A 12,088-nucleotide genomic window follows, 5' to 3' on the forward strand; every position below is an offset into this window, starting at 1 on the left:
TCACGATACACCTCAATATTTTGCCTTAGCCTTGAATAAACACTTGATGCATATGATTACAGCAGTATGAGGATTCTATGTGTACAAACCCCATTTCCATATGAGTTGGGAAATTGTGTTGGATGTAAATATATCAGTTATATTCAGTTGAATATATTACAAAGACAACATATTTGATGTTAAAAGTGATAAACATTTTTTTTATTTTTGCAAAAAATCATTAACTTTAGAATTTGATGCCATCAACACATGACAAAGAAGCTGGGAAAGGTGGCAATAAATACTGATAAAGTTGAGGAATGCTCATCAAACACTTATTTGGAACATCCCACAGGTGTGCAGGCTAATTGGGAACAGGTGGGTGCCATGATTGGGTATTAAAAAAGCTTCCATGAAATGCTAAGTAATTCACAAACAAGAAAATAAATAAACGGCAGTCCTCTCAAAGGTTTCTCATTGTCATCCCACTGGGTTGAGTTTTTCCTTGCCCTGATGTGGGATCTGAACCGAGGATGTCGTTGTGGCTTGTGCAGCCCTTTTAGACACTTATGATTTAGGGCTATACACAAACCCCGTTTCCATATGAGTTGGGAAATTGTGTTAGATGTAAATTGAAACGGAATACAATAATTTGCAAATCCTTTTCAACCCATATTCAATTGAATGCACTACAAAGACAAGATATTTGATGTTCAAACTCATAAACTTTTTTTTTTTTTGCAAATAATAATTAACTTAGAATTTCATGGCTGCAATACGTGCCAAAGTAGTTGGGAAAGGGCATGTTCACCACTGTGTTACATCACATTTTCTTTTAACAACACTCAATAAACGTTTGGGAACTGAGGAAACTAATTGTTGAAGCTTTGAAAGTGGAATTCTTTACCATTCTTGTTTTATGTACAGCTTAAGTTGTTCAATAGTCTGGGGTCTTGTTGTCCTATTTTACGCTTCATAATGCGCCACACATTTTCGATGGGAGACAGGTCTGGACTGCAGGCGGGCCAAGAAAGTACTTGCACTCTTTTACTACGAAACCACGCTGTTGTAACATGTGGCTTGGCATTGTTTTGCTGAAATAAGCAGGGGCGTCCATGATAATGTTGCTTGGATGACAACATATGTTGCTCCAAAACCTGTATGGACCTTTCAACATTAATGGTGCCTTCACAGATGTGTAAGTTACCCATGCCTTGGGCACTAATACACCCCCATACCATCACAGATGCTGGCCTATAACAATCCGGATGTTTATTTTCCTTTTTGTTCCGTAGGACACCACGTCCACAGTTTCCAAATATAATTTGAAATGTGGACTCGTCAGACATCAAAAAACTTTTCCACTTTGCATCAGTCCATCTAGATGAGCTTGGGCCCAGCGAAGCCGGCGGCTTTCCTGGGTGTTGTTGATAAATGGCTTTCGCTTTGCATAGTAGAGTTTTAACTTGCACTTACAGGTGTAGCGACCAACTGTAGTTACTGACAGTGGTTTTATGAAGTGTTCCTGAGCCCATGTGGTGATATCCTTTACACTGATGTCGGTTTTTGATGCAGTACCGCCTGGGTAATCAAAGGTCCGTAATATCATCGCTTACGTGCAGTGATTTATCCAGATTCGCTGAACCTTTTGATGATTTTACGGACCGTAAATGGTAAAATCCATAAATTCTTTGCAATAGCTCGTTGAGAAATGTTGTTCTAAAACTGTTCCGACAATTTGCTTATAAATTGGTGACCATCGCCCCATCCTTGTTTGTGAATTACTTAGCATTTCATGGAAGCTGCTTTTATACCCAATCATGGCACCCACCTGTTCCCAATTAGCCTGCACATCTGTGGGTGATTCCAAATAAGTGTTTGATGAGCATTCCTTCAACTTTATCAGTATTTATTGCCACCTTTCCCAACTTCTTTGTCACGCGTTGCTGGCATCAAATTCTAAAGTTAATGATTATTTGCACAAAAAAAAAAATGTTTATCAGTTTTAACATCAAATATGTTGTCTTTGTAGCATATTCAACGGAATATGGGTTGAAAAGAATATGCAAATGATAGTATTCCTTTTATATTTACATCTAACACAATTTCCCAACTCATATGGAAACGGGGTTTGTAAATAAACATTGATTGATAATCCAGTGCGCCCTACGGTCCGGAAAAAACGCCCGCTATGGACGGGACTCTCGCGGCTGTGTTGGATCCACTATGGATTGAGCTTTCACAGTATCATGTTAGACCCGCTCGACATCCATTGCTTTCGGTCCCCTAGTGGGGAGGTGCCCACATATGTGGTCCTCTCCAAGGTTTCTCATAGTCATCATTGTCACCGACGTCCCACTGGGTGTGAGTTTTCCTTGCCCTTATGTGGGCCTACCGAGGATGTCATAGTGGTTTGTGTTGTGGTTTGTGCAGCCCTTTGAGACACTAGTGATTTAGGGCTACATAAGTAAACATTGATTAATTGACAAATAAAATGAAAAGGGGAACCTACAGATATGTTTTAAAATGATCTGTTGTATAGTTGTCACTAGAATTTCACCTCAGAATGTCCTAATGTTGGTCCCTCCTGTGCATCTACATCTAAATAAGAGAGACACACTTGAGTAAGATGCAGGGGTTTTAGGAAGGACAGTGTCCATACCGGTTGACACCCAAATCTGAGCAATCAGCAGTTTTCATGTTCGTGTTCGTCCTTCAAGTGGACGACGCTGATAGCCACGCATGATTGGATAACGGAGCTAACACGCTTAAAATGAATATGACCTAACCGAACGCACTACAAATGTCACAATGACATTTGAGGCCTCAAATAATGATGCCGAGGAGCCCAATATGTGATATCAGTGTGGATTTGATACACTTTTAACAGTTTGCATGATTTTTAACATTATTTATCGAGCTTACCTTTGTGTTTTGTAAGCAGAGGTGAGAGCAGTGGCAGGTGAATGGGGATATGTTCAACTTCTATCCCTTTCTCCGTGATGGCATGGACTCTCCCGCGGAGGCTGACGTTCCTCTCCACGAAACGGGTGGGGATCTCAGACACGGCTTGGAATTTGGTGATCTGGCGAAGACGAAGGAGACAATAGAGCGGGGATGTCAAACTGGTGGTGATTGAGCGCCACATGGCACATATGGCTGCCATCAGTCGGTAGAGCAGGGGTCGGGAGCCTTTTTGGCTGAAAGAGCCAAAAAGCCAAATATTTTAATATGTATTTCCGTAAGAGCCATATAATATTTTTTTAACACTGAACACAACTAAACACGTGCATTTTTAAGTAAGACCAACATTTCTAGAGTATAATAGGTCTCTTATTATTTGTAATAACATTGTTATTCTGAAAGTAACTGTGGAGTGGGTGTGGCCTGCAGCAAACTGGGGTGTACCAGGACCAGCCTCAAAATCAGCGACAGGTGCGTACATGGCCCACCTGGGCCGTGTTATCTAATCACCAGTCGCTCTGTTATAAACAGCAGCCAGGAGGAGAGATGAGGGTTGGGGCTGGAGCCAGAGCGCGAGCGAGAACGAAAGAGAAATATACAATTGCTGGAAAGCAACTAAGAGACTTATTGAAAAATAAAACAATATTGTAACCCTGAAACAGGCTCTCATGTCGGTGCTTGGTGGTCTGAAGAACCCCCAGGAGGGCAAGCCCCACACTAACCAATAATAAATAAATAACTTCTTACCATTAACGCAACTTCTTGAACAGGTGCGGTAGAAAACGGATGGATGGATTAAAAATGCATGAGAATGTTTTATATTTTGAACATTATTTTTAACACTGTGATTACAAGTGGAATTATTCATTACTTATCATGTTAAGCAATGTCAGCTCAGATTTATCCGAGAGCCAGATCCAGTCATCAAAAGAGCCACATCCGGCTCGCGAGCCATAGGTTCCCTACCCCTGCGGTAGAGCATGAGAATCTTAATCTCAGGGTCGTGGGTTCGAGCCCCACGTTGGGCGCTTGTGTTTTACCATGAATTGATTAACCTGAACCCCGACTTAAACAAGTCAAAAACTTATTCGGGTGTTACCATTTAAGGGTTAATTGTACGGAATACGTACTGTACTGTGCAATCTACTAATAAAAGTTTCAATCATTTAATCAGAGGGCCGCTTGTAACAGGCAATAATGTATGAATTTCATCAATCGATCATCAATGTTTATTTATATAGCCCTAAATCACAAGTGTCTCAAAGAGCTGCACGAACCACAACGACTTCCTCGGTACAGAGCCCACATACGGGCAAAGAAAAATTCACCCCAATGGGTGACTATGAGAAACCTTGGAGAGGACTGCATATGTCGGCAACTCCCCTCCCCTAAGGGGGACCGAAAGCAATGGATGTCGAGCGGGTCTAACATGATATAGTGAAAGTCCAGCCCATAGTAATTTGCCTCTGGATTTCATTATTAATTATAAAACTTGTTTTAAGTAGACTGGGTTGATTGGCAACATTAAATTGGCCCTAGTGTGTGAATGTGAGTATGAATGTTGTCTATCGGTGTTGGCCCTGCGATGAGATAGCAACTTGTCCAGGGTGTACCCCGCCTTCCGCTCGAATGCAGCTGAGATAGGCTCCAGCGACCACACGTGACCCCGAACGGGACAAGCGGTAGGAAATGTATGGATGGATAGGTTTTAAGTAGACTGTCCATTTTACAGTCAAAAACTTTACATTTACAAAATCTTACTTTAAAACAGGGGTAGGGAACCTATAGCTCGCGAGCCGGATGCGGCTCTTTTGATGACTGCATCTGGCTCTCGGATAAATCTGAGCTGACATTGCTTAACACGATAAGTAATGAATAATTCCACTTGTAATCACAGTGTTAAAAATAATAATGTTCAAAATATAAAACATTCTCATGTATTTTTAATCCATCCATCCGTTTCCTACCGCACCTGTTCAAGAAGTTGCGTTAATGGTAAGAAGTTATTTATTTATTATTAGTTAGTGTGGGGCATGCCCTCCTGGGGGTTCTTCAGACCACCAAGCACTGACATGAGAGCCTGTTTCAGGGTTACGATATCGTTTTATTTTTCTATAAGTCTCTCAGTTGCTTTACAGAAATTGTATTTTTCTTTTTTCGTTCTCGCTCGCGCTCTGGCTCCAGCCCCAACCCCGTCTCTCCTCCTGGCTGCTGCTTATAACAGAGCGACAGGTGATTAGATAACAAGGCCCAGGTGGGCCATCTACACACCTGTCGCTGATTTCGAGGCCAGTTCTGGCACACCCCAGTTCGCTGCAGGCCCGCAGGCCACGCCCCCTCCACAGTTATTTTCAGGATAACAATGTTATTATGAAGAATATGAGACCTATTATACTCTAGAAATATTGGTCTTACTTAAAAATGCATGTGTTTAGTTGTGTTCAGTGTTAAAAAAAATAATATATATGGCTCTTACGGAAATACATTCTAAAATATTTGACTTTTTGGCTCCCTCAGCCAAAAAGGTTCCCGACCCCTGCTTTAAAACATAGTGTTTGTTTTATTTTTACATTTTATGTTAAAAGGAAAAACAGTACCACTGTTTCTTGTTTTTTTTTTTACTGAAAATGGAAAAGGGAAAAACAGTACAGAAAAACAGTGTTTTGGGGTTTTTTTACGGAAAAGTTGGCAGCAAAGTTGCCAGAATTTGTGTGCTAAATTTATATTGTTTTTTACAACATGATATTGTTAATAGAAACACGGTACAAGTGTTGTTTTTTTTATTCTGCCAACTTAGCTGCCAGTTTTTCTACCGTAAAAACAAACGTACCGTCTTTCCAGTTACAGTAACACACCCATGAAGTGAATTATATTTATATAGCGCTTTTCTCTAGTGACTCAAAGCGCTTTACATAGTGAAACCCAATATCTAAGTTACATTTTTTTTTTTTTTAAACCAGTGTGGGTGTCACTGGGAGCAGGTGGGTAAAGTGTCTTTCCCAAGGACACAACGGCAGTGACTGGGTTGGCAGAAGCTGGGATCGAACCCGGAACCCTCGAGTTGCTGGCACGGCCACTCTACCAACCGAGCTATACCATCCTACCATCCATTTTCTGCCGCTTATTCCCTTTGGGGTGGCGGAGGGCGCTGGTGCCTAAAACATTTTACAGTCAAAAACTGGCAGAGTTTGAACGCAATAAAAGATTAGTATTTTTTTTAATTTACAATAATATGCAGTAAAGAACAATGTAAAAAAAATATTGTCAGTTGTATTAATTTGATGAGTATTTTGCTGTAAATTTAAGTACTTTTATTTAGACAAAAACATTTGCTGGAAAGTATTATACTATACTGTAATATTTGTTGCAATATTGGATACTATTTCAGTTTAAAAGGCATGCAATTTCAAGCAGTACATATATTTTTTCTGTCAAAATGAATTTAGTGAGAAAAATTAAATGCCCCCCTCTACCTCAAATAACTACTCACCCCCTAATCCTCCAAACAGGCTAACCACCTCCAACTTCCAAGTACAAAGCAACGAACTATGGGAGACCGGGCTTTCTGCTCCGTTGCTCCCAGTCTGCGGAACGCTCTCCCTGACCACCTGAGGGCACCTCAGACTGTGAATGCTTTTAAAAAAGGCTTAAAAACCCTTCTCTTTTAAAAATCCTTTTTTATAGATATATGCATACTATTTCTAGCTATTAGGCTGCTCTAGTTTTTATATTTTATTTATCTTTTATTATCTTTTTATTATTTTCATTTTGCCCTGGACTGTTTGTAGTCAATGCGACGTTACCGGGTGCGGGAGTGGGGTTATCGATCTTATGCCTTGTGACATGGCAGAATTGAAAAGCTATCGATGTACAGTATTATCGATGTGTTCATGTTAGCATTTAAGGTAGCTAGTAAGCTAACTCTAGTCGGTCCATTAGTTTGTCAAAATGTGGTTCTAATCAGGCTTTTTCCGATAAATTTGATATAATACATTAATACTAACGGCCCAGCGATGAGGTGGCGACTTGTCCAGGGTGTACAACGCCTTCCGCCCAATTGTAGCTATGATAGGCACCAGCGCACTCCGCGACCCCAAAGGGAATAAGCGGTAGAAAAAGGATGGATGAAAATTATTATTATTATTATTTTTTTTTTTTTAATACACTAGCACTTTGAGATTGTTTGCTCAATGTAAAGTGCTTTTTACAAATAAAATCTATTATTATTATTAGTAGTATTATCAAATCTTAAGTACTTTATTGACACATATCATTTCCAGGTGTTTGCGAGCCAGATAAAGTTATGTCGTGGGCCAGATCTTTGACTTTGACATCTGTGTCCTGTATGATCTTCTCATCATTGATAAGTTATTTTAAACTGTTGGCCATGTCCATCAACAACGTCCCTCTTCATTTATTCAAAGGTGAGGTGTGTTTAAATCTTACCAGTTTGATACTCCTTGCTATGACAATTACACCAGCAAGCGCCAGGCCGGTGCTTATGTTCTATATGGGAGAGACAAGAGAAGTAATTCAAACAAAGTGACATATAAAACACCAATGCATAAAGTTCATGTCAATAGCGTCATAGAGTTGAATAAACTATTCTAGTAATAATTATATGTCAAAAGACGATATGAAGTAGTCAGTGTACAGCTCACTATTAAAAAAAAGAGTCCACACACAGGCAGTATTGTCTAGACAGCAAGTGTGTAACAGTCAAGCATGGTGGTGATGGCATCATGGTCTGGGGATACATGTGTGCTGCCACCACTGGGGAGCTGCGGTTCCTTGAGTCATTAAAACCTTCATCAATTAATGCCTTTTGAAAAGGTTGTATCATGATTTGTTTCTACATTTAACACACTTTGGGGTCTACATAATATGTAATGGTGGTTCTTTGGTCAAAATTGTACATAGATTATGTTTTTCCGACCGTTTTCAAGCTGCTTTTTGACCGGCTCTTCTTATTTACATCCCTTCTTCTTAGACAGCCATTAATGGATAATCCACTGACGTCAAGCATGGGGAAAAAAATTTGCACTTGGAGCAAATTCCAAACGGTTAGTTTGGAGGAAGTATGGAGGAAGGAAAGATTGTTTTATAAATAACTCCGCTATGCCACATGGTTTGATTTCAAATGTCCGTGTCTTATACAGATCCCAAATACACAAAACCAGGTACCAATAGGTAAGAAAAGCACAATGGAGCCCCGTTAATGGGCTCTATTTAGCAGCTAGCAGATAATGTGTGTCCATACACCCCTGAACTAATAATAATCACCTCCAATACTAAAGATATACAGCATTTATGTTAAGTGTCATTACCAAGTATTATTATCAATGGAGGACGAGGCTAAACATTTTGAGAGCAAGCCAGGAGCAGGCATGCTAACAGCTAAGATGGAATATTCTTGAATCAAGGGCCACATTGAGAGAAAAAATGTGTCTGTATAAATAACAGTATACATATATATATATATATATATATATATATATATATATATATATATATATATATATATATATATATCGATTTATTCGATTCGATTCTCGATTCAAAAACGATATTTTTCCGATTCAAAACGATTCTGTATTCATTCAGTACATAGGATTTCAGCAGGATCTACCCCAGTCTGCTGACATGCAAGCAGAGTAGTAGATTATTTAAAAAAAAAACTTTTATAATTGTAAAGGACAATGTTTTATCAACTGATTGCAATAATATAAATGTGTTTTAACTATTAAACGAACCAAAAATATGACTTATTTTATCTTTGTGAAAACATTGGACACAGTGTGTTGTCAAGCTTATGAGATGCGATGCAAGTGTAAGCCACTGTAACAATATTGTTGGTTTTTTTATTTTTATAAATGTCTAATGATAATGTCAATGAGGGATTTTTAATCACTGTTATGCTGAATGTATAACTAATGTTGATACTGTTGTTGATAATATTAATTTTTGTTTCACTACTTTTGGTTTGTTCTGTGTCGTGTTTGTGTCTCCTCTCAATTGCTGTTTATTGTAGTTCTGAGTGTTGCTGGGTCAGGTTTGGTTTTGGAATTGGATTGCATTGTTATGGTATTGCTGTGTAGTGGTTTGTTGGATAGATTTAAAAAAAAAAATAATAATAATAATTTTAAAAAAAATAAAAATATTTTAAATGAGAATCGATTCTGAATCGCACAACGTATTCGAATCAATTTTTTCCCACACTCCTAATATATATATATATATATATACATACACATATTTTTATACATATATATATACATATACATATATATACATATAGATATATAGATATATAGATATGTATATATTTATATATATATATATATATATATATATATATATATATATATATATATATATATATATATATATATATATATCCATCCATTACCTACCGCTTATTCATCTACAATCGGGCGGAAGGCGGGGTAAACCCCGGACAAGTCGCTACCTCATCGTAGGCCCAACACAGATAGACAGACAACATTCACACTCACATTCACACACTAGGGCCAATTTAGTGTTGCCAATCAGGTGCATGTCTTTGGAAGTGGGAGGAAGCCGGAGTACCCGGAGAGAACCCACGCATTCACGGGGAGAACATTCAAACTCAACACAGAAAGATCCCGAGCCTGGGATTGAACCCAGGACTGCAGGACCTTCGTATTGTGAGACAGACGCACTAACCCCTCTGCCACCATGAAGCCCCTATATATATATATATATATATATATATATATATATATATATATATATATATATATATATATATATGTATATATATATATATATATATATATGTATATATATATATATATACATATATATATATATATATATATATATATATATATATATATATATATATATATATATACATATAAATATATATATATATACATACATATATGTATATATATATATACATATATATACATATAGAGTACATATACATATATATATATACATATATGCATATATATACATATACATACAAATACATATATATATGTACATACACACATACATATACATATACCTGCGATGAGGTGGCAACATGTCCAGGGTGTACCCCGCCTTCCGCCCAATTGTAGCTGAGATAGGCACCAGTGCCCCCCGCGACCCCAAAGGGAATAAGTGGTAGAAAATGGATGGATGGAAGGTGTCATAGTATTGATGCCTTCAGTGACAATCTAGTATGTAAATAGTCATGAAAATCAAGAAAACACACTGGAATGAGAAGGTGTGTCCAAACTTTTGGCCTGTTCTGTCATATACAGCTGTAAAAATGCATATGCTTGTGTCCCTTTTTCAGAAACACTAATACAAAAATGTCTGATAAAATGCTAAAAACGTTTTCTCAAAAAACAGAATGGAATTTTTTGGGGGGTTTTTTACTCAATGAAACACCCAGATTATATATGAAAATAAAGAATGTGGGATGGAATATTTTAACTACGAACGATAAAACACTGAATATTAACACGTCGCTCTTCTTTTACTTCTCAGACCACCGCCTCAATCGACAATTTTTTTTTTTAATCAAGCAAAACGTAACAAAAATGCAACAAACAGGGTCAAATTTGAAAGCGAAGGGTAAAAACACTTACATTCTGGTATACAGTACAGGCCAAAAGTTTGGACCCACCTTCTCATTTAATGTGTTTTCCTTATTTTCATGATTATTTACATTGTAGATTGTCACTGAAAGCATCAAAACTATAAATGAACACATGTGGCTTTATGTACCTAACAAAAAAAGATGATATCACTGAAAACATGTTTTATATTCTAGTTTCTTCAAAATAGCCACCATTTTCTCTAATTACTGCTTTGCACACTCTTGGCATTCTCTCGATAAGCTTCAAGAGGGTTGATTAGTGGAATGTCTTGCTTTATCAATGGGGTTGGGACCATTAGTTGTGTTGTGAATGAGAAAGTGTGTCCAAACCTTTGGCCTGCACTGCAGGAGGACTTTGAGGGCTAAAACCAAATAGTTTAAATGAGTTGTAGATGTCAGAGTTGCCACTGACAGTTTCTTTGTGTTTTAGTTTCTCCTCTGTGTGTTAAGTATTTCCTGTCCTTAGTTCCTGTCTAGTGCTCTTATTTTGGTTCAGCTTCCTGTTTGTCTCCCTGGGTCCTGTTTTCACTCAGCTGCAGCTGATTGGCATCTGGTCACACCTGATGTCAATCAGCCAGCTCCTACTTTACCTGCTTTGTTCCTCCAGTCAGTGCTGGATCATTGTATTGTCATTCAGACTTGTATTGTCGTTGCTATCGTGTCATGTCGTTTTGTTACAGCTACTCCCTGTCGTGCTACATTTTGTCCTGGTCGTCGTAGCGGTAAGCTGTTTCTGTTAGCAATTAGCTGTTTCAAGTTTTTCCTGTTTGCTCCATGTTAAAGTTCCTTTTTGCTTTCTAGCTTCCAGTGCTAGCTCCCTTAGTTTGTTATTCCGCCCACGTGCGTGCTTTTTGTTTATACCCTTTGTTTGTTCTTGTTCTATTATTTATATTAAATTGTGTTTTCTTGCTCAATGCCTGCCTCCATCTCTGCATCTCGGGGTTCGACCACAACAAATAACTGTGACGGTAGAGAATATTTTTTGCTTTTGTTTTGTTATTGTGAACTTGTCTTGGCTTTGTTTTGCTTAAACAATAGTATGTAAATATAAGACCATACGGAGCCTGTTAAAATATTGTGTTGATATTGTTAAACTGTCAAACACTCACCATAAATACATTTAAAAATTGACAGTTAACATGTGATCAACTTCCATATTGGTGTCGGCCGATCTCACTCATGCACAATCAGAACTGGCAGCATAAAAGGCTGACGGGAAAATCCCTAGTAATCCTGTATGTGCAGATAAGTAACACGCAAATTGATCAAAAATATAAAAAGACAAATCAGTATAACACAAGCATAGGCTTCTTTCGAAAAGTACAGTGGTACCTCAACTTAAAAGTGCCCCAACTTAAGAGTGTTTGGAGATAAGGATTGTCTCTCAGCTAATTAGTTGCGAGCAAAAATTGGAGTTACAGCATCCCCGCCATTAGTTGGATCAGCAAATGTCACAGTGAACCCTGCACAATCTATCCATCATCCCGTCTTACTTGCTACCATTAC

General features: G+C 38.0%; 1 protein-coding gene across 2 annotated transcripts in view; it reads right to left on the reverse strand.

The window, feature by feature from the left end:
• The window catches only part of c18h3orf33 (c18h3orf33 homolog (H. sapiens)), a 33,807-nt gene that overhangs the window by 14,858 nt on the left and 6,861 nt on the right, over positions 1-12,088 (reverse strand). For both annotated transcript variants that reach the window (XM_061878029.1, XM_061878028.1), the window contains exons 2-3: positions 7,390-7,449; positions 2,905-3,064 (exon numbers count right to left, since the gene is read on the reverse strand). In XM_061878029.1, coding sequence (XP_061734013.1) covers positions 2,905-3,064; positions 7,390-7,449 — 220 coding nt within the window. The remainder of the gene's footprint in view (positions 1-2,904; positions 3,065-7,389; positions 7,450-12,088) is intronic.

This window comes from Nerophis ophidion, linkage group LG18 (assembly GCF_033978795.1).
Source record: "Nerophis ophidion isolate RoL-2023_Sa linkage group LG18, RoL_Noph_v1.0, whole genome shotgun sequence".
Lineage (NCBI taxonomy): Eukaryota > Metazoa > Chordata > Actinopteri > Syngnathiformes > Syngnathidae > Nerophis > Nerophis ophidion.